Source organism: Heloderma suspectum, chromosome 8, assembly GCF_057233095.1.
Source record: "Heloderma suspectum isolate Gila_16-S chromosome 8, 16-S_ref, whole genome shotgun sequence".
In the NCBI taxonomy this organism is placed as follows: domain Eukaryota; kingdom Metazoa; phylum Chordata; class Lepidosauria; order Squamata; family Helodermatidae; genus Heloderma; species Heloderma suspectum.
In genome coordinates this window covers 15,970,262-15,994,732 of record NC_139465.1, presented here as the reverse complement: position 1 = coordinate 15,994,732, position 24,471 = coordinate 15,970,262, and the positions used below count along the sequence as shown (strand labels likewise).

Here is a 24,471-nt window from a genome sequence, read left to right as displayed (position 1 = left end):
CTTTCTGCTTCATTGACTACGCTAAAGCCTTTGATTGTGTGGATCACAACAAACTGTGGCAAATTCTTAAAGAGATGGGAGTACCAGACCACTTTACCTGTCTCCTGAGAAACCTGTACGAGGGTCAAGAAGCAACAGTAAGAACCGGACATGGAACAACCGATTGGTTCAAAATTGGGAAAGGAGTACGACAAGGCTGCATATTGTCGCCCTGCTTATTTAATTTATATGCAGAGTACATCATGAGAAATGCCGGGTTGGATGAATCAGAGGTCGGAATTAAGATTGCCGGGAGAATTATCAACAACCTCCGATATGCAGACGATACCACCTTAACGGCAGAAAGCGAAGAGGATCTCAAGAGCCTCTTGTTGAGGGTGAAAGTGGAGAGTTGGGTTTGAAACTCAAGATTAAAAAAACGAAGATCATGGCATCTGGCCCCATCACTTCCTGGCATATAGAAGGGGAAGAAATGGAAGCAGTGACAGATTTTACTTTCTTGGGCTCCAAGTTCACCGCAGACGGTGACTGTAGCCATGAAATTAAAAGACGCTTGCTCCTTGGGAGGAAAGCTATGGCAAACCTAGACAGCATAATAAGAAGCGGAGACATCACCTTGCCGACAAAGGTCCACATAATCAAAGCGATGGTTTTCCCAGTAGCAACGTATGGCTGTGAGAGCTGGACTATAAGGAAGGCTGAGCACTGAAGAATCGATGCTTTCAAACTGTGGTGCTGGAGAAGACTCTTACGAGTCCCCTGGACTGCAAGGAGGTCAAATCAGTCCATCCTAAAAGAAATCAACTCTGAGTGCTCATTGGAAGGACAGATACTGAAGCTGAAGCTCAAATATTTTGGCCACTTAATGCGAAGAGAAAAGTCACTGGAAAAGACCCTCATGCTGGGAAAGATTGAAGGCAAAAGGAGAAGGGGACGGCAGAGAATGTGATGGCTAGATAGCATCACTGATGCAATGAATATGAACTTGAGCACACTCTGGGAGAGAGCGGAGGACAGGAAGGCCTGGCGTGCTATGGTCCATGGGGTCACGAAGTGTCGGACATGACTGAATGACTGAACAACAACTGATAGTGGTACGAGATCTATCGCAGCACCGTTCCTTCCCATTCCACAAGAAGCTCCAGGCCATGCAGGAGAAGTCCATGTGCCATGACTTCTCCCCACACCCATGTTACTCCAGTTCCTGGTACCCTGGTGGTGCAAGAAGAAGCAACGCTGCAGCAGCTCCCGCACAATGAGAGAGAGATAGTAAGGTAGTCTTAGCGATTCTAGGAACAAGGCTTGGGAGGGGGTATCACATTTATTACATTGTAATTCTGCAATACATCTACTTGGATCCGCAGTGAGTTTGATGGGGCTTAGTCCCAGGTACGTGTGCACAGAACTGCAGATTTAATCTTTGCAAAAATATTCCCCAAAGCCCACCTGAAGTGGTTTGATGGGCAGGGGGATTTTCCCTTTCTTTTTTCTTCATTTACCTAACACTCTTACTATCATTCAAGGTATCTGGCAAATCCACCCTCCTATTGTTTGGGACGAAGGCCAAGCAAGCGACACAGTGCTTCTGTAATGCACTGTTAGCTCCAGGTACAAAGGGGCCTTCTGCCTCACAGCCAGCGGTTTTTAGAGCAGAAATACTAGCTATCCAAAGAATGGTGAAAATCAGAAGTTGTTCAAGCATATCCATATTGGAAAAGTTGTTGCCCAGAAAATTATGTAGCGTATGCTTTGTGCTAACAACAAAGTAAGTATGTTAAAGGAGGGCATGCATGCACACAGCACAGGATCAAAATGAAACCCATATCCCGCATTGTGAAAAAATATCACAAGGTAGGCATACACACGCATTCTCTTCTTCTAGTCTACTAAAAGCAGTCTGAACTGAAGCATAGCAGAGGGCTGTGCAGAGAGGGGAGGTGCTTTTCAGGAAAAGAAAGAAACACCACCTTGCTTGCATGTAAGCCCATGTACATGGTCCTAAGAGCCCTGCTGGATCACAGCAAAGGTCCATCTAGTTTTGCATCTTGTTTCCCACAGTGCGCAACCAGATGTCTCCAGGAAATCCTGCAAACAGGGCACAATAGCCCTCACTCACTGCTGCTCCCAAACAACTGGTATCCAGCAGGGAGAGCCATAGCTCAGTGTTAGCAGAGCACATGCTTTGCATGCAGGAGGTCCCAGGTTAGATCCCCAGCTTCTCCAGGTAGGGCGAGGAAAGAATCCTGCATGAAACCCTGGAGAGCCACTGCCAGTCAGTGTCGACAATACTGGGCTAGATGGGCCAACGGTTTGACTCAGTATAAGGCAGCTTCCTATGTTCCTATGTAACTGCATACGCCCTCTGATCATGGGAGGTTCCATGCAGCCATCATGGCTAATAACCATGGATAATCCTGTCCTCCTCCATGAATTCGTCAACTCACTTTTTAAAAGCCATCTAAGCAAGTAGCCATCACTACATCTTGTGGTAGAGAATTCCATGCATTATGTACTAAGTGAGGAAATTGTCTTTTGTCTGTCCTGAATCTACTACCTTCTCTACCCACTTTCTCCACAACCTAACCTCTATCATGTCTCCACTCACTCATAGTCTCCCTTCTAACCTATAAAGCCCAAAACTCATGAACCTTTCCTCACAGAAAAGGGGATCTGAGCCCCTGATCACTTTGGCTGCCTTTTCCTGCAAATAAGAATGTCACCATTTTTAACCCTGTCCTACCATTGCCTTGCCCTTAAACACATTCCCAAAGGATCTGGTGTCTTACATTTTTATCAGTCCCTCCAACCGTGAATCCAGGCTGCTCACAACAACCCTGTAAGTTAGGTCAGAGTCCCAGGCAGTCAGGGCTCCCACTTTCCACCCTACTGGCTCTCTAAACAGGGCAAGCCTATGCATGTTTACCTTGGAAGTAAATCACAGTGTCGTCAATGGGATTTACTCCCATGCACGTGTGTTTAGATTAATGCCCAGGATCACAACGATCACTTCTACTTCCTCCGCTGCTACTTCTTGGTACCCGCTGCAGTCAACTTCAGTTTAAAAAACAGCAACTATGGATTCTACTGTTCATCCATATTCAGGTTTCCCACACCTACACACAAAGAATTAATAACCCTTGGAATCGAAAATTCTTCTCTAAAACAACTCCTTTATTTTACATCATTTTCTGAACAAGTCCTGGACAAGCGGAACCCGGGTGTTCTTACAATTTATCTTCATTTCAAAGTCTTTTCACATTATCAGAAAAGCCAGCTCTAGGTCTGTACAGATGAACCAATCATCAATTTATCAGTAGTGACATTCCACTCTTCGCCACTTCTCCCGAAAAACAGAAATACACAAATGTCACAATGTTGAGATCGAAGTGGAAAAATTCCCATCAAAGGTCACTTTTATATAATTATAGCAGAATGAAGGTGCAACAGTGTCTATTGCAAGAAACTTCAAAGCAGCTATACCTGAAAAGTCATAACCCAATTCAATGCGCCCACCAGAAGGAAGAATGGCTCTCTGGGGGATAAGAGTATATTAGTCTTTGTACGTAATGGGTTTTATTAGCCATATGGAACCCATCTAGAAACTGTGTTGCAATGGATAGGTTTGGGAGTAAAGACCGAAATGTGACATACACAAAACAGTTTCTGTACAGAATGCTCGCCACCTTTACCTGATTGGGTCACCGATGAGTCCCAGTTCAATGTAAAATCCGACGACTCGCCCTCTTCAACTAGGAAAGAAAAAAAAGAGCACATGAACTTCAAGGACAGCAAAGGGAAGAGTAAACTGACTGCATTCTTCATAACAGCCAACCCAATCAAGTAATAAACTGAATGTTGTTCTTAATTCAGAATGTTTACAATTACATTTGCTTATGTACTCACATGAAAAAAAGCTGCCTCCCCACCCATGTCATTAACAAAACTGGTATTTCAGTACGCAATCTGCTTTACAATTCTTATTGCTACATTCATTCTCACAACCAGCCTGCAAGGTAGGCCATCCAATTCCCATTTTACTCTGGGAGAACTGAGGCTAAATGAAGCAGGATCTGAACTCTGATCTACATCAATACTCTACCACATTAGGCCAAATAAGTCTTTGGATGTATTCTGGAATATAAAACTTTCAACTTGCATTTCAGCTTCTTGTTTTGTGTCTTGACCAAAGTGGGTTTTGAGGAGGAAACAAAAACTTGACATATTTACACCAAATTATGGATGTAATTTTAAAAAAATAAGAAAAGAGTTTGGCTTACACAAAATTTTGAGTGCAATTTTGTTTTGTTTTTAATTATGCAGTGGTCCAGCAATGATACAGGAGTATATACTGCATAAAACATATTTTGCACATTTTATTACAATCAGGATAGCAGCATCTCTTCGTACAGTTAGGAAAGACTCCTTTCTGAAACCCTGGAGAGGCATAGCCAGCGTGTAGGCCATACTGAGGTATACGGACCAATGATCTGACTCAGTATAAGGCAGCTATCAAAAGTGAAATCTACATTTCAACTAAACTAGTCCCCAAAGTCAAAGCAACCAGTAGCCAAAATACAAGTTTTTAACTCTGTCCTTTTGCACATATAGTGGAAGCGTTACTATATTCAAATCCCAAATCCAACCTGATTGTATAGAACATAACATACAGACAAGCTATTAGACCAGGAGACACTCCTGCTCTTAACTGAAGCTCTGTTGAAATGTGATTCTACAAATAGGCTGCCATGTAATTTTAAGTTCATTCACACACACAATTTCAACTGGGTATAATGGATGTTCCTTGAACAGGCCTTAAAGCAGTTTATGATCTTTAGATTAAATTTTTATTTTCTGGAAGCCTACTGCCCCCTTTCCCCATGGGTCTCAAACAACCTTGTTGCTAGCCTACCAAATTGATGCAAGGGGGGTTAAAAAGAAATTGGAAAAAAGTAACTGCCTTTTTAATATGAATGATAAATGTCCAAAGTACTGCAATCAATACTCAACTACTGCAATTTATGGTCTTTTGATGGAAAGGTATATTTTTGACAGATCCACCGCACAATTTCACCTCTTTAATGAAACCAATGTTTAACCTCTTACGTTGGGAATGCTATTATATAATTTCTCCTTCTTTAATAAAAACACAAAACTATACTGGGAAGGGGTGTGAGGGCGTGACAAATTTTACAGTTTAAAACTACAGTGAACAAAAAAAAACCCATGAAGAACACAGTAAAAAAAAATTAAAGCTCTTCCACCCAGTTATCTACCATCCACCATTTTGTTTCATCCGTTGAGGCTCAAAATGAAATACAGCAACACAATTCTGGCTGAAAACTACTATTGTTGGCAGTATCTGAACACAAAAACTTGCATGTTTCTGGATGCAATGACCTGGTTTATGTTATCTTCAGCAGACTAGTTGCTCCTACACAACTTTGGGTAATAGTTAAGAGGAAAGGTGTCACCAGTATAATCCACAACTAAGCATGCAATCTGCCTTAGCCATGTTGCCACAGGCTAAGCTCAAGAACTAAAATAATATGTTTACAAGTGGGGACCTTGCAACAAAATGTTGTGGTGTATCCCCATTCCCTAAGAGAAGTATTCCTGTTCATGGCTCTAGAGAGCCTGAAACAGTGTTTCTGTTTTGTTTTGTTTATTTCCTTTTAATTTACAGACTTGTACCTTTGCATACCTAGGACATACCCCAACTATACAAAACCAGCTACATTCTTTTCCAATGGCCCCATTTCACTTCCAAGCTGATAGGCGTTCAACCATTTGAATTATTTAGTATATTTATTTATAATAATTCTATACTGCTTAATATAATAAAATCTCTAAGAGGTTTACAATAAAATACGACACATACTTGATCTTAGCCAAAAGGCTAAGCCAATATAAAAACAATATGAAAATACTAATTAAAAATAATGATTAAAAACAACAAACAATAAAACAGAACAGTGTCATTGTCCCTTGCAAGCCAGGGAAAGCTTGTGTAACCAAACAAGTATTCAAAAGGCACCTGAAACTTGCCACAACTTCTGCCCGCTAGCAGGAATTATATTTAAGTGCTAGCAATAAACGTATGTAACCATGAATGAGCAGTTGCAGAACTTTGCATCAGTGGCGTGACTTTGGACAAACTACTGTATTCTTTGAGCAGTCATCAGCTTTAACAGGACAAGAAAGGCAGATTGTTTTAGAAGAATATCTGAAATAAAGTGGAAGATTGACTGACAGACTCTGCCCCAATTCTGATGTATTTTGGCTTCCATCCTATGCATATGGGGAACAGAATTTTCTGTTACAACCTTAAAATGGACAAACAACGTGCACAAGGAAAACAGCAAGAAACATTACTATCTTAGTTCTAAGCAGTCCCAATTAATGCTCTTCTTGAGCAGACCATCTGTCCATTACTTAAAGGCCAATTCATGTTACCACAGTGGTATGGCAACCATTCCACCATAGCTGATCTCATACTGCTCTGGTTAACATCTCTGGAAGGAACCATGTAACTAGGACAACTAATAGTTTTAATTCCAATGCCAACAGTGCAGCTCTGGGGTCAGGGATAACACTGGCATAGGAAGCAATCTCTCCAGTCGCCAACCCTCTGCAAGTCCTTGCTACAGACTTTACCACAGCACTGTGGTCAGTGGCCATGGGTATAAAGTTCTAAGATCAGACTTGAATCTTCAGCTACAAGCAAGTCATCCAAATGGACGAATTACTATTTTGATATGAATACGGTTAGCCGAAGTGGCTGAATGAGGCAGAGTGAATCCAGAAAGTGAAAAGTTGGGCAAATATTACTGCATCATAAACAGATAGTCCCCTGGCTAAGCAGCCAGAATTATAAAACAGCAGAGCAAATCGGGACAGGCTTCTAACAGAACGACACCACCACCACCACTACATATCGTGAATGTGCTAGTAACAAGAAACCTTGGCCAAAAAGGAAAATATTTTATTTGATTGGGCTCCAAGGCAACATCCTCCCCCCACCCCTTGTGACCCCTGTTTGCACCCAAGGCTCTCTGCATCCAGAGCTGTTAACAACCCTGAGTGATGATTGTCACTGTGCCTAACTGCTTTAAAAACGCAAAGAAGAAATTAACCCATAGCCTGCACCTTTATTTGGTGTGATCTCCTGCCATCGCTTTCCCAACAAATAGAAGGTCAGGTGACACTAAAAATGTTCCATTTCCTTTCTACGTTTCACTTTCTAATAAAAACTATCAATCTTTCACAGAATCAACCATGAGAAAAGCAGTGACATTTTCCCCCTTCTAAGAGAGATGGCGGAACAGGCTGAGGTGGTTTTCCCTTATCCCACTGACCAGTGGCCAGATTGGTCTCCTAAATAATACAGTATCTTGTGAGAGCAAATAAGTGGCCGGGGGGGGGGGGGGCAGAGAAGCTCAACTGGTTTGTACTACCTGATGCTGTGGATTAAGTAGTGTGCCTGGGATGCCAAAGCTAAAAGAAAAGGCAGCAAAATAAGGATGGTGTTGATCCCAAATCAGAATTTTTAAATTTTGCAGTGACTGTCCTATCCCTGGCGATGTTCGTTGCACATGAGGCCTCACAAGCATATTACAAGATGAAGAAGTTGCAGGTCAAGGTCTCAACTTGTAAAACCTCAAATTATTCACATGTTCAGCTGCTTGCAGTTTGAAACTTCCATGAACCAAAGCAGTCAGCAAAATAACCCAAGTTTTGTGCGTGTACACACACACACACACACACACACACAAAGACAGTGTACACTCTGCTCATCACAACACAGACACAAGATGTTTAATGGAAAGGAGACCATGAATCCTATTAGAAGGTACCAAACTGGGCTACCATACCTGACACTTCAAAAGCCCTTCTCTAGGCAGCTTTGTCTTCTGAGGTTAGGAGGATGGTTACTGAAGAGAGAACCTTATCTGTTTTGGCACCTAAACACTGTGGAATTCCCCCCCAGACATGTTTGCCTGTTTGTTTGTTTGTTTGTTTATTTATTTATTATTAAATTTATTAATCGCCCATCTGGCTGGTCACCCAGCCACTCTGGGCGATGTACAACACACCATAAAACAATTTAAAACAATAAAATTCTACCATAAAAAAAATTTAAAATACCCTAACCCACCCCAAATGCCTGCCTGAACAACCACGTTTTTAATGCACGACGGAAGCTCATTAAAGAGGGGGCATGACGGAGTTCCCTAGGGAGGGAGTTCCACAGAGTGGGGGCCACCACAGAAAAGGCCCTCTCCCTCGTCCCCACCAGTCTAGCTGTCCTGGCTGATGGGACAGAGAGAAGGCCATCCGAGGCCTTCTGTTGTCATCTCTTTTATCTTTTAGGCACCAGGCAAAACCTGTCCTGCTCTCTCATACATTTATTGGTATTTAAGATGCTTTTGAACTAAGGTTAGCTGGTGTATTTCTAGGCTGGCTCTGTTTTTATCCTTTTGTTTTTCAGCTCTTTGTATTTTATTGTTTTTATTCATTGCTGTAATTCTTAAAAACATAGAAAGCATTTCAGCCTTTTAGAATAGAAGGCTTATTAGGGCCCTTTGCATGTAAGGTAAACCCAGGACTTTAATATTTGGTTTTATGAAAGGTTCTTGCCACTCAGAATGACAACAAGGCTTCAACCCTTCTACACAGCTTACAACCTATCTCAGGGGTGGGAAACATGTGGCCCTCCAAATGTTGGTAGACTGGAATTCCCATTAGCCCTAGCCAGTATAGCGATTGGTGAGGAATGATGGGAATTGCAGTCTACCAACTTCTGGCAGGCCACCTATCTGAATACCTATCTGAAACAGTTAAAAAAAAAAATTGCTACCCCAGGATTCCTTTCATCTTCAACCAACACTGCTAGGAAACTTATGTATGCCCCATCTAACAAGTTTGATTCTCAGGAATATCCGTGCTCTGTGTCTTATATCCTATACCACTAGACTCCACATGAAAGTCCGTATGTGTGGAAATGCATCACAACTGCTGTCACTGGCCTGGATCATACGCAATGAAAACCCAGAGTATGGGTTGTCATTGAATCGTGGGTTGTCATTACATGCAAACCCTGCACTGTGGCTTAACCATGAATTATTAACCACAAACAACCCAGAGTTCACAACCCAACAAATCATGGTTTCTCTTCCTGAGTTGTTCGTGGTTAACAAACCATAGTTAAACCACAGTGGGGGGTTCGTACATAATCACAACCCACGATTCATCAGCAACCCATACTCAACCTGTACTTTGGTTTGCTGTTATGTGCGAACCAGGCCACTGTGTACCACCCTGTTTACTCTACTGTTTAGGCATGTGGTTGTGTTATCTTTACTGATAATCAGGGTGCTTTGGACTATGTGAGTATCAAATTCCCATTTTCTATCTGCTGTGCAAGCACCTCTATGGGAAAATGTCTGTATAGAAAACTATGTACCTTAGGAGCCACACACAAGGTTTTGTTATTTGTCAAGCAATTAAATAAGTGCTTAAGACCATCCTGTACTTCAGCATTAGCCTGGTAGCCATAGATGATAAGGAATGGCATGCAGGTAATTCCAAGGAATTCCATGCAGGTGAGTGAGTGTGTGGCAGCGGGCTGCTGCAAGAGGGACAGAGCTCCCCATCCGTCTGCCAGTGTCCAGCAGGCTTGTAAACATTTTTTGTAGAGGTGTAACTTTGTGGGCTTTTTTACAAAGCTGGCCAAGAATATGTTTAACACAATTTTAAGAAAAATTCTGACTGAGAGCCAGTTTTAAAAGTGGTATTTTGGATCATTAGTAGGTAACATCTGTGCTAGCTATTGTATGCAACCCACCTTTGGGAAGTTGACGCAGGCCATCGTTCCAGTAGAGTACAGAAGTAAGCCACGCTGGTTCGTTTGTTTTAATAGGACAGAACTACAAGCTAGCTAATCAAAGGCATATTTTAACCAATATTTCTCACTGTTAGATCTGTAATACATGTGCCTAGCCCTCTGAACCTCCCTCTGGATAAGTGACAAAACCATTTATTTCACAAGTAAATTTGTACAATAGTGTTGCTATGTTGCCCAAGAATCATCTGTGTGAGTTTTAGGTGATGGATCATAAACCTCCAATTATATTTTTTATTATTTTGGGGGTGCTTCCAGGCAGAGGGATCCTTGTGGTAACCATCAGAAGGCATTGTGCAGTGACTGTCTTTTCTTCCTTATCAGATTTTCCACGGTAAGAAAATAAGATGGAAGAAGCAGTGGGAAACACGGGAGGGTTACAAGTAGAAAATGCATCATCTGGACACACACACCATAAAATTCTGTGAATGAGGCAGGGCAAAGGTGCCATAAAAGCCTCATTTGGAAGCACACTACCTTTTCAAAGTAAATGGATCTTTAGTCACAAAGAAGAAGAAGAAGAAAGAGGGGAAGAGGAAGAGAAAGAAGAGAGGGAGAAGAACCACCAATTTGAGGCAGCATATTAGGTCAATTAATGACAAAACTGCAGTGATAATTTTGCATTCCATTGACCTGGAACACAACTCGGGGCATTTTGAGCCCTTTAAGTCCATTTACAGGAGCATCAAAGGACTGGCCACTATCACTTCCACAGTGTTGTTGGCAGATTGCAAAACTAGGTCAGTAGACTCAAATAACTGGTACTATCATGGGGGGTTGTAAACACAACATTAGTTGTCCAGGAGACAGCTACTAACCAATATCATCATAAGGGTGGCAACATGGAATAAGGCAGTTTCATTTATTCTTAAGTCACACCATTTGCCCATCTAGCTCAGTACTGTCTACTCTAACTGGCAGCAGCTCTCCAGCATCTCAGGCAGGATCTTCCCCATCATCTGCTACTCAGTTCTTACCAGGAATTGAATAATTGAATGTGCAACCCTCTACATGCCAAGCATTGAGATACTGGCCCTCCCCTAAGGCTATACAGAGAACCCGGGGCAATTCAGTTCATCCTGTACCACCACAATGTGGTCTCAGGAGTCCCTCTGATTAAGACTGGAATGGGGCAGAAGTCAACATATATCCACCAGGTGAACAAAACCACTGCTCATTGTGCAAGCTAAGATGATACATTGCTTCATTTGGGGGTGTTTTCGGGTTCAAGAATGTGCACTAGGAAGATCTCCTTCCAAGCTTGAACTGCTTTTTGCTTTTTTGAGGAGAGTAAAAGAGCAGCAACCTGGCATTTTACTAAACCTCACTGCAAGACTCAGTATGAGCTGTGGCCCTTTGCCAGATTTTTGTATGCCACCTCTTAATAGGGCCATTATACATCACCTCTTTCATGGCTGGGCAGGCCCGTGAAAGAGACAAGAGGGCATTTTACATGGCTTATTTAGCTAGTTCACAGCCTAAACTCACAGAGGTTCCTGAGCCACTTTTCTCCAAAGTCCTAATGGGGACTGGCGGAGCATGTACGTGGAGGGGGGGGGAGATGTTTTGTTCTGTTGGCAAATCCATCTTTCAGCAGGGAGGAAGAGGAGGAGATGAAATCTAGACGGCTAAAGCACTCTGGGTCAAGGGGGAAAGGAAACACAGAGGGAGACAGAAACAGAGAAGAGAATGTACAGTTAATTTAGACTAGATGCAGGACGGGAAATACAGAAATAAAAATTCAAGAAGGAGACAAAGGTTATTTAAAAAAGCAAACAAAATGAAAAAATAGTACTAACACGTTTATGCAAAGAAGATGTAATTATGGGCAACTAAATCCTCCAGGACATTAATATTCCAGTGAAATCTGTCTTGTTTGCTGCTTTCCAGACATAAGAGGGAAGAAATTAGAATCACTATTTAGGCTCAGGTCAGACATTGTACCAAACAATAGTTAAGTTTCCTTGAGCTGTCTGAATTGAAAAATCATGGTTTGTGATCAGCCAGCGAATCAGATTTTTTTTTTAAAGGTTTTCAGTAGATCTGCAATATATTCGTATGTGCAAACTATGGCTTCGTGAGAAAGCAAAGGTTATAACTATAATCTGCCTAAGGCAAGAAGAGACTGGAGTGTTGAGGAGATGGAAAATGAAAGCTGTCAACCATCGTTTGTCTGTATGTTTGAAAGCCCAAACCATGGTTTGGCACTATGTCTGAAGTGAGCCATAAATAGATCCCAGCAACTTAAAATCGTCAATTACAAAGTTGTGAACAACTCCAAAATCCATATTAGTGTAATATCTTTATTAGGCCAACCAAAAGATCACAAAAATGTGCAAGCATTTCTACTTTCTAAGAGCAACAAAAAAGTAATGCTGATAATTACAAAAATGCAATTTTTAAGAAAAATATTTGTACTGGGTGGAGTCGTACAGCCCTTTGTACGCAGAAGGTCTTGCATTCAACCCAGATAATGCTAGTTGGAAACAATACTTAGCTAGATGGACCAGTAGTGAGGCTCAGTGCAAGGCAGCTTTGTATGTACATATGGTATACTGAGTATGGTATAGTAAGGTCTATGATATAGCCCAGTACACATGTCACCATAATTAGCAGATCAGTACAAGTGTACAGCAGATTCATATGCTCCACTCCCATTCCCAGAACAAATTCCCTTCTTCCTTGGTGAAGACCTAAACCAAGGTTAGGCAATCTAACACTCTCCATATGTTTTGGTCTACAATGTCCATAAGCCCCAGACAACATGGCCAATGGTCAAGGATTAAGGGATATGTAGTCCCTTAACTCCCTTAAACCTCGGGAGGCCACCTTTCTAAACTTTGGACGCAGTGCTATCATCAGGCTAAGCATGGTTAGCTTCAACCAAGGTATGGAAACCAGCTTCTAACCATGACTTAAAAGCTTACACGGTTGCTGTTACAATAACCCTACAGCCAAGTAAATGCTAAATCCGGCCCACTGGGGTTATCCAGAGGGCCATACTCCCTTCCCCAGCCATACCCCTTTCCCACAGTTATTTGGTGTTTTCCCAACATTTGTGCAGTTGTTCCCATTCTAAATGGTTGAAATACCTCTCCTAAGGCTTATTTACTGGCAGTAAGAGCTTTAAGCTACAATAAATTGGTTTTTGTGTATTTTTGGCCCCAACCCTTTTGCCTTTGGTCCTGCTCACCACTGGAATGCAGCCTCTGAGAGCTTCTCTTAAATTGCATTCACCCCTTGGACTGAAAGAGGTTCCCCACCCCTGCTATATGTGCTATAAATCAGATCCAAGCAAAATATTCTCAGCAAGAATGGTGATGTCTTTCCTGGAATGTACCACTTCAGATGAGGTGTGGAGGAGAGAATTTGCATATTTGAATGGTCCCTTCACATTTAATAAATAAATTGCTGTAGAAGGCTAGCATATCTGAGAGAACAGTTCTCTAGACCTTCCACCCACCCCCAGCCAACTTTTAAATGAAATCACTTGAGTTCATTGGTAAGCTTAAACTGCTAGTTCTTTACAAGCTCCCCAATAATCTTGTTTCCCCACAGCAATCTGAAAGACATTTCTATCCTTCTATAAAAGGGATTTTAAGGCGGAGAGAGAGCTTTTGGTTTTGAATTGGGGGATCCCAAGCCATAAATCTCAATGGGTGGTCTTGGTCACCCAGAACTTAACACAAGTTCTCACAAGTTTGAGAACACAGAAAGTACTATAAAAGACCATTAATAATATAAACAGACCCTATATACTGATGGCATCTGCTAGAAAGCCACAAACTCAATGGATGCAATCCAGTCCAAAATGTGCCCCAATAGCAATATAAATACTGTACAACATTTTAGCAATTATTGGAAAGCAAACTAAGACACTGGATTTTGCTTTCCTAGATTATTAATGAATAGATGAACTTTCAGTTAACAACAACTGCAAACAAGACCAGAATCTGTTTAGCTATGTTTGCCTCTTATTAAAAAGAAAAGACATCTTGTGAAGCCCATTAAATCATTCCTGGAATTATAAATCAATCTGCAGCCTATCCACACCTCACCCTTTAAAAAAATATACACACATGCACCACATTTTACTGCTAATCCTTCGAAGTTAAAGGTTTTCTTTTCCACTACCCTGCTATTCATTTCTGACTAGGTAGCACAGGAAAAGGGGGAGAGAGACCATTTTTCCTGACTAGCTGTTTTAACAGGCATTTTCCAGACAGATGCTTCCTCCAGCCATTGGAGTGCTTTTTGAGAGTGACAGGCATGCTGATTCAGCACCTCCCACACATGCAAGTTGGACATGCTCCGTCCTGGTTCACAGCCCAATTGCTGCTAGACCAAAAGGCAGACTGCAGGATCAGCACAGGTAACACAACAACTGTAGTACCAGAACAGACACCATAGCACCAAACCTCACCACTCAGAAGTGCCTCTTCTTAGAGGTACTATCAGTGGTGACTTCAGGACAGAACACCGATGCAGAAGTCCAGGGTCTGACTCAGCATGCACGCGGTCAGTCCGTCAGTAACTACATTTCTAATCTGCCTAATAACTGACGTTCTCTTGGCAGATTACAACCAATTAAAAAACTAAAAATGCCATTTTAAAACAGTTAAAAATATATGATATTTAAAAGAATAAAATACAATATAACAAACAACAAACAGCACAGGTATCAATAAAACTGCCATAATAACCTAGAACTAGGTCTCTAAAATGCCTGGGAGAAAAGAAAGGTCTTTGCCTATGCCAAAGAGGTGCCAGGCAAACCTCTTTGGGGAGTTCATTCCCTAAGTGGGGCACCATCACTGAGAAGGCGCTCTCTGAGGCCCAAGACACACTGTCGGTCGTGGGGTAACCGACAAGGCCTCCTCGGAAGATCCCAGGGGTCGATTTGGTGTATGTAAGGGAAGACAGTATGCTAGGTTTCTTGGTCCCAAGTTGTTTTTACCATCTAAAGAGATCCCCTCCCTGTAAGCCTAATATTTCTAAACTAGTCTAAAATTACCTAACTTGCACCACTAGGTACTGTCATGTACTGGATGGAGCCAGTACACGTCAAATACAAGTATATGTGACACCTGTCTGGACCCTAAGACCAACTTCAGCAGTCCTTCTCTGGGACTCCCCATGAAAGGAAGTGAGGTGGGTGGCTACTAAGAAAATGGCCTTTTCTGCTATGGCATCCCGGCTGTGGAATGAACTTCCCAGGAAGGCTCGCCTGGTGCTTACACTGTGCTCTTTTAGGCACTAAGGGAAGACCTTTGTATTTTCCCAGGCATTTTGGTTTTTCAGATTCTACTTTAAATCTTGTATTGTATTTTAAACCTTTGCACCACAACTAGGTTCTATTTGGCTATTATTTTTATTTTTATACTGTAGTTCTAAACTTTTACATTTTTATATTGTATTTTATCATCTTATATTTTATGGTTTTAATCGTACTCTCTGGAAAAGACCCTGATGCTGGGAAAGACTGAAGGCAAAAGGAGAAGGGGACGGCAGAGGATGAGATGGCTAGATAGCATCACCGATGCAATGAATATGAACTTGAGCACACTCCGGGAGAGAGCGCAGGACAGGAAGGCCTGGCGTGCTATGGTCCATGGGGTCACGAAGACAGAACGACTGAACAGCAACAACAACAACAAACCTCACAAGAGAGCTTTGGCTACTGGGTAGTACAGAAATGTAATAAATAAATAAATAAATAAATAAATAATTTTATACTTGCATTAAATTTTGGCATCCATACTTGCATTTGGTGCTGCAGCTCCCACATCTTTATGCTTTTCACACTGAACTACGTACACAGCTGTATGTTCATTGTACATATGTATACAACAATGGAGGAAAAATGTTGCTTGTAAAGATTATTATTCAACAACAACAATCCTAAATTTACTTGCGTGGAAGAAATTCCCATTAATTTCAATGAAGCTTTCTTTCAAGTAAACATGCATTGGTATTAGGCTGTAAGACTGGATTGACAAATAGTGTGGCATTGCTGTGTGTATGCATGCAAAAGCAAGAGTGCTAATATTCCCCCTGCTCTCTAATTTTAATGCTACTATCTCCCAAGATAAAAATATACATATTCTTGTTAAGGGAAAAATAGTGCAGAGTATAAATTTGCATTTATGATGTCTTCTGGTTCCGAAGTCTCAATTTTTAAATAACAAAAAAATCAACATACTATTTAGTACAGGCTTTTAAGTAAGGAGGGAGGGAGAGAAGGAGTTTGCATTGCTTATATATATACCAATATAGTCTAAGCAATACAATTAAAAAGCAAAACGTAACTATATAAAAGGAGAGTTGACCACAGCACTGGAAATAAAAAATACATGGATGAATTAAAAGCAGAAGTAAAGTGGTTTCTGGAATGGAGCCTCTTTCAGAATAGTCTCTGTAAGGTCTACGGGGCTTCACAAAGTAAGTCATTTGGAAATTGTGGCCTAAGCCAACACTACATTTCTGCAACATGGGAATGCTACTATACATTGTAGGAAAAATTAATGTAGGAAAGATTAATACACACAGCCAATTCTCCATGACACGGGTACTAAGGAGCCATTCCAAGAACCTTGGAACTATCAAAGTCAGATTACAATGCTGTTGTGCAGGTACTTATCTGGAGCCTTCAAACTACGGTGGGATGAAATTAAGACCAGCCTTATAAACCACTACTGTCTCCAAAGAGAGGAATAATACATTCTTAGGGAGTGCTGCAATGTTGTAAGAATTGTAGCTTGGTGGCAGAACACACACTTTGCATGCAAGAATGTCCTGGATTCAATCCCTAGCATCGCCAGGTAGGGCTGGGAAAGACGCATCTGAAACTGGAGTGCCGCTGCCAGTCAATGTAGACCACTAGCAGGGAACATGTGGCTGTCCAGATGTTGTTGGCCTACAACTCCCATCAGCCCGAACTAGCGTAGCCAATAGTGATGGATGACTATTGTTGCAGTCCAACAATATCTGGACGTTCCCCATCCGTGGTGTAGACGCTGAGCTAGATGAATAGTATAACATGAACATTTCCCATGTTCCAAATCTATTACTTCAGGATAGGGAAAAGCTACACACACACACACACACACACACACACACACACACAGAGGGAGGGAGAGGGAGAGGGAGAGAGAGAGAGAGAGAGAGAGATGCTGTATTCACACCAGTATCGGGAAAGGTACTGGAGAAAAAGGAGGTCCATATGCTAACTGGAGCTCCAATGCTCACAAAGTATCAGAACAGACACATGCAATCCTTAAGTTCTAGTTATGTGAACAGTCCCGCTAGATTATATAAAACACCATGTTCAAGGACAAACTGCCTGAATAGCCTCATTGTTATACTTTCGTTGTAAAACTTCATTATACTGAGTGGGGTTACTCAAAATTCCAGCAAAGTCCAATTTTTGTCTTACTGCATTTTGAAAAAGTTTTGCTTTTTCATCATCATACATTAAAAGGAGAAAGGAAAGAGATTTTATATATGTGCTTCTACAGCATCACAGTTATTAGGAAGGGGGAAGGGGAACATAAGATCACCCCCCATAAAGTGGGAGCCAATATTTTTAATGACTCCTTAACAACATGTGCCTCTTGCTAACATACCATAAATAGATTTCAACATCTTGTTATACATGCAGTTTATTTTAAATAGGGCTAATATCATACCAAAAACTGGCATACATACAAAACTGGTGGAGGGGACAGCTTTTAGATCCATTTTCTAAACTTCATTCTTTAAAAACAAGTCACTAGGCTTCTAACCTTAGTACCGCAATAAAAAAACACAGAGCCCAAAATGTTTTATAATTCTAAATGGATTTCCCCAGCGTAGCAGTCATAATATTTTTACAGTTAAAAGATCCACTGCCTTAATAAAGTGTGATTTGTGTATTTAGAAAAATTCATTAGAGCAGACATTACTGGATGTATTTTATTTATTTATTTTGCAGTCTAATTTGGGTACACTACTTCAAAAGAACGCTTAGAGCTTCCCAGCTCCTTAGTCATACACTAATAACATCTAATAATTAATAAAGACATGTAAATTCCTAACTCCCAGAACTATTTCGAACTTACTATCTTACTGGCTTCTTATGTCGTGTCTCAGTTACTGATATCTGCATTACTTTGTTTTGCAAAATGCTGAAGGGAACCATCCTTATTGCCTTGCTAGTGAATATTCAGACCATTATTATTAAGCCTTTTTCAACTCACCAAAAGAGTTAAATCAAGGCCTTTACAAAATTGCGTACCCTCACTCCAAACCTGGAGGGCTACCAAAATAGGAGGTCTTTCCTATATAAAGTACACACACGTGCCCATATATGATCCTACATTTGCGCACATGAACTTAGTAACTTAGGACGTCTTACAAAATGGAGAATTCAAATAATACCTATAGCTGTCATGAAGTAAAGAATTTGTTAAAGAACTGGTTCTCAAAGAGCAGAGAGACATGTATCAATCTCATCCCTGAGTATTGGGGGGGGGGGGTTAATAAAGAGAAATGGATGCACACTGACAGACACAACACATTCTCCATCAGATCACTTGTCTCTCCATTTTTGAATGCTTCTCTATGTAAAGACCCTCCCTGTAAGCAGAAAACTAATACAGCAGGGATGAGTTAGAACCCTTGCCCCACGTTTGCAACTTGACAACCTGCAGGCAGCTGGTTGGCAACTGTGTGAACAGAATGCTGGACTAGATGGCCTCTTTGTCTGAACCACCATGGCTCTTCTTGTGTTCCTGGGTTGAAGATTCTTCCTTTAAGCAGAAAACTAACAGAGCAGGGATGGGTTAGAACCATTGTCCCTCATGTGCTAGCTATCCATTCAGCGAGGTTATATATTTGTTTGTTTTTACATGGTGGGGCATTCAGAAATGATAGTCTCACCTGCAGCCTCAGGTGAGATAGTCCATTCTAGCAGCCTATCCTAGTGAATGTGGAATCAGACATGACCATGTAAATCAGGCCCAAGTGGAAGCCCCATAAAGATGCACTGCATAGTGACATACTGTGCCACCACCACCACCACATACCTGAAAATATACAGCCTTTTTCCACCTCCATCATATTGACGGACATATGCTAGTACTCTTACAATGAGTTATTTTGCACCACAGTCTAGAGGGGGGAACTGCAAGGGACCCTAATTATGAAAGAAAATGTTACAACTAATGAAAAACAGTATAATGGATTGCTACTATCAGTGATTAATCAGAGGCCTATTATATTGTACAGCACTGATCAAAAATGTATTTTTTTATATGCCTAAAATATATTTCACTTAAATTGGTCTCCGACAATTTATTCCAAAGCCTCCTGCCATTCTGTATTTTCTTAAACCTTGGAGTCCAATTTGAGTATGATGTCAGATTATTTTTAACATCATCACTACAAATAATTTTTCTTAGAAAAATATATTTTTTTACATCTACCCACAAAGTGGGTACGTTGAATAGGTTTATAATGTTAACAAAACAACTTCCTAAAAAGTCATTAAATGGTTAGTCTGAGAACTGCTCATATATACACTGTAAAAGTTAATTGGAAAAGCTTTAAACCAGGAAAACAGAAGAGGGGGGAGGTGGGGACACCGAGTACACATTCTTGCCCATTTTATTTTTAATAAGAAAAGCATGAAAGGCTCAGGAAAATGCTGGACCTTTTCAGACTTAATGAGAAACCATAATTTCCCTGTATCAACAAGCTTGGGCTCATGTGTGTCCCCCTCCTCCTCTTTCATGTTCCAGAAGAGATGAGAAGCACTTCCCACTTTAAATTAACCACAGTTTAAACCCAAGAACTGTCATTTGTTTAAACTGTACTTAGTGAGAACAAGCAAGGATCCATGGTTTCAGTTCCTGACTTGTTCCAAAACTGTAATTAAAGGAATCACAGTTCTCCAAGTTCAGATGTCATAAAAAGGTAAAGGTAAAGGTGTCCCCAACCAGTCGTGTCCGACTCTAGGGTGCGGTGCTCAACCCCGTTTCTAAGCCGAAGAGCCAGCGCTGTCCGAAGACACTTCCGTGGTCATGTGGCCGGCATGACTGAACACCAAGGTGCACGGAACACTGTTACCTTTCCCGCCGAAGCGGTACCTATTTATCTACTTGCAATTTCTTGCTTTCGAACTGCTAGGTTGGCAGGAGCTGGGACTGAAGACGGGAGCTCACTCCGTCACGTGGCACTCGGGTCTCGAACTGCTGACCTGCCGACCTTCCAGTCTGCAGTTCAGCGTCTTAACCACTAAGCCACGGAAGCAGGTACTTCTCCTCTCTCCTTAAGAAAGCAAGGGGAAGATATAGTGTCCCAGATCCAACTTTCAATGAGCGCTGTAAGATGGACACGAAGTCTTTAATACATTTCCCTGTCGGGGCCAACTCTGCACCTAATGGCAACAGAACTCTCTGACGTTGCAATGAATGGGAACCCACATGCAGAAGAGGCTTCCATCTGCATGCAAGAGCCCAAGCAACAAACTTTGAAAACAAACAACAAATAGCCTGAACACCCTTTGTATAAATACATCGCAAGAGACAGCTTAGAGATTTTATCCTGGGGAAGCAACAAGGTAGATCAGGAAAGGGGGCATGTGTGACAGGTTTATCAGGTCTGTGCATACTACACACTTAAAAACTGACATTCTGCACCAAGATAAATTACATTCCATGACCTGTGAAAGTTATATAAGGAAGCAATCCTACGGCCGCTACACAGTATCTAGATGGCCATAGGATTTTTCAGTTTCTGGGAACCGAGCCTGGAGCTCTTGCAGATACCACACTCCCCACCCCCTCCTTTGCTGCCTTGTAGGCGGCGCAGTTCTTCCCCATCTCCGTGCTCGTAAACACAGTGCGGAGCAGGCAAAAAAGGAGCATTTTTGGAAGTGAGATGCGGAGGGATTTTTTTTTAGAAGTGGAAGAAACTTCTGGAAGAACCCAATATGAAGGCAACATATCATATTTCGAACTCTACCCCAAGCGATAGGGTGACTTAGGACCAAAAGTTTGCAAGCCACGGGTCTTGCATTGTTATGACAAATTAATTTATTATATTTATTAATTTATTATATTTAAAGCAATAGATTTAACTTCCTCAAGAACCACAAGCTTCTTAATGCACATTTGCACAAGGGTACAAAAAATGGGACTATGACCAGTGGCAGAAAGGAAACTTGGCAGGGGAATTGGATACACACACCAGCTGCCCTGAGGGCCTCCAGTATTTCCTCCTCCCCTTATGTGTTCAACCACTTCTAGAAGAAGAAGGGAGGAAATGAAGATTTAAAATGCAATGTAGAAAAGGAACACTATCACTGTCAAAAAGAAAAAAGTCTGAACGACATTTCACATACATCTTATTTAATACCTTCAGTTTGAAAAGCTGGCAAATTAACTCAGTAGTGAAGCCAGCCTCTCTTATCCATCTTTATTAAGTATGACTAGAAAATAATAAGAGACAGGAGTAAATCACCCCCTGCTGTTATGGGCAAGGTTAAATTAATTTCATATAATTCTTTTTTCCTTTATTACAAAAGACTTATTCAGGAGTGCTGTACAGGTAGGAAGATACACTAGGCACATTTAAAGTGTTCATACATAAATATGACAAGAGAAGCCAGGTGAGAAGAATATAATGCCTTTAATTTAAAAATAAGAAAACTGTCCCTGCCTATTACTCTCAGCTGTCATCAGCCTTGCGACTTCCAAGGAGGGCACAGGTGCCACTGAACTGCCCCCAAATCCTGAGATTCTATAGGCAGGATCCAAAGAGCCAAAGGGAAACTTCCTCTTGTGGCTTGAGTCCTCCTCTTCCCACAGCAGCTCCTTATTCCCACACATACTGTACATACCCAAAAGTCCAGAAAGAAAACAAGAGGATCCCCAAGAGCATCATCCAATATAGCATGAGGAGCTGAAGGAAGTAGAGAAATAGGTAAAGACCCAGTGCATATGCAGAAGCGCTCTGGTGCACACGCGTGCATATACACAGGGGATTCTAGTCATGGTAAATAGTTCCAAGATCAAAACCTGCATCCATGTGTGTATCCATACATACTTCATACACCATGACAGAGGAAAAAGAGGAGGAAAAGTCACATCATTAGTACTGCTTAGTTAAATAGCACTTTCCAGTAGGAAGAGTCCTTAATCATCTTCCTTTTGCCATTCTCACAGCAACCATGCAATTAAGTCACTACTAAATGGCTCCGGTCCAGGGCACCTAAAAGACCACCTCCTCCCACTTCATCCTGCCCACACCTTTAGGTCTGATGGAGAAGCACTTATTATTTATTTATTACATTTCTAAACTGCCCAGTAACCAATGTTCTCATACTCCTCTGCATCCTGACATGGGTTGACTGCGATGCAGGAGAAGGCCTTTTCTATGGCCGTAATCCAGTTGAAGAACGCTGTCTCATGGCAAGTTCACATGGCCCATTCTCTTTTTAACTTCTGCTGCCAGGTGAAGACAATTATGTTCAGGAGGACTTTTTTATTAACACTGGTGTTTTAAGCCAGTGATGGGCAGACTTCAGGCTTGCATAATATACCTTGTTTTTTACTAGAACTATGAGATCCACCAACCAGAGCCTGGTGCAAAAGACAAACACTTAGCATTAAAGAATTCTAAGCTCAGATTTGGAACTTGTTTTGAGTTCCAGAACGGAATGGAGCATGCAGTGCTTCCACGCAAAAATCCCGCCCTGGTTACCGCAAGCTTTTTTCACTTCAGCAGTATAATGGGGGGGGGGGCATTTTATTATTGCTGTTGCTAAACCGAGAGTCAGAAATCCTTGCTGATCTACTACAAATCACTGAGATCTACCAGCAGATCTCTGTGTTTGCCTATCCCCATTTTAAGCTGACTGATGTTTTAATGATCTGCCCTGCTATTCTATTTTTTTGCTTGTTTTGTTTTTAATTGCTTTAATTATTGATTGCTTTATTGTTCTTTGAATGCTGTTAGCCACCTTGGACACTCTCTACTCTAGTAAGTGGAAAGATGGAATATAAATTATTCTAATAAATCAAAATCAATATACCCATTATAAAGAGAAACTGAGAACTGCGGCTGAGAGGGAATGTGCCTTACACAAGGCCTCCAAATGAGCCCAAGCAAAAGTTGGGACTCATTCACAGATCTTCCAGATCCAGGTTCAATTGACTGCTTACTATTTACACAATCTCACCATGAAACGTAAATATTTTCTAAAAGAAAGAAATCATTACAAGTTATCCACTAAATGGTATAGTCTTTGTTAAGAAAACATATTGGTTTGTTAGTCTGAAATTACTGAAATGAATTCAAATCACTGCTATTAACACTTCCTCTAGATTATTCAAAATCAATTAAAGCAATTGTCCCCTTTCAGTCAGAGCTCCTAGGTTTGCGAAAATCACTTGCACATCATTTTCACTAGGCAAACGAGATTTGAAAAATTCATTGATGTCGACTGGATTCCATTCCTTTGGCTGGGAATCTGAAACTAAGCAAGTGTTGCTATGGCACACAGGATGTCACTCAGGATACAGGCTATTTCCTTTGGTCTTTAAGTCACTGACATTTTTCTGCCAAAATATATTGAAGCGGAGGAGGAGGGAACACAACCCACTAGCATCATGCAGTCATCTCTCTCGGGCCACAATCCAGAGAACAACGTAAAGCACCCCCAGGAACGTAGCACCTACTCAGTTGTACTTTTTGTTTTGACAAACACACCTCTCCCCCTTCAATGTATTGCTGATGGCTCTCGAAATTCCTAACTTTCAAAAGCCATGTACCCATGCAAGACAAATACACTATTTAAGACTATACAAGATCAGAGCCCCACTCTGAACTAGTTGCCCAGTTCTCTGGATTGTGACCCGATGTTCAACAGGGCTTAAGAATGTAAGCAAATCATGCAGTCTCTGGTGTTCTAAGAACTCCACACAACTGGGTCAAGAAATGTTACCCTAATTCCAGTTGTCTTTTCCCCAAGCTACTTTTCCCACGTTCCGTGAGCCTCAGGGCATTATTTGGATAGAGACCCTAAATACTGCAGTTGCACAGTCTATAGTATTAGGATTGGACCCTATATAACATAGTTCCAAATCCCATTAAAAGAAATGGCATTTCTCCCAGTGGTTTTTAAAGCAGAAATCTGTGCTGGCCCCTTAAGATGACAAGTCACAAAAGAAGGCTTTGATTAAGCATCTGCTTCATTTCCTGACGGACTTCCTGTATGCTTCCATGGATATTTTCCTCTCGTGCCTGACCATACTGCAGATTAAAACAATAGTAGGCAGCTGAGCCATCCTAGCTGCAAAAGTTTTTTTTATATATACAAAATGCTCAGAAATTATCAATTTTCTCTTGCATTCAGATTCGGAAAAGGGTGCCCTAAATGTTTCAAATAAAAATCATGCTGACTTGCCAGCCATTTTCCAGGATCAATGCAAGAAGTTGCTTTTAGGTTGTTACATCCTACACAGCTCAGGACCTTGTATATCTATGGCTCAAAACTGCATGTTCCTATAAATGTGTAGCCATTATTA

The 24,471-nt window shown here is 41.3% G+C and overlaps 1 protein-coding gene across 4 annotated transcripts in view; it reads right to left on the bottom strand.

Annotated features, from left to right (window-relative positions):
- ZNF423 (zinc finger protein 423) overlaps nt 1–24,471 on the bottom strand; it is a 399,310-nt gene that overhangs the window by 338,563 nt on the left and 36,276 nt on the right. For all 4 annotated transcript variants that reach the window (XM_084812419.1, XM_084812417.1, XM_084812421.1 and 1 more), the window contains one exon: nt 3,690–3,749. In XM_084812419.1, the coding sequence (XP_084668545.1) occupies nt 3,690–3,749 (60 nt within the window). The remainder of the gene's footprint in view (nt 1–3,689; nt 3,750–24,471) is intronic.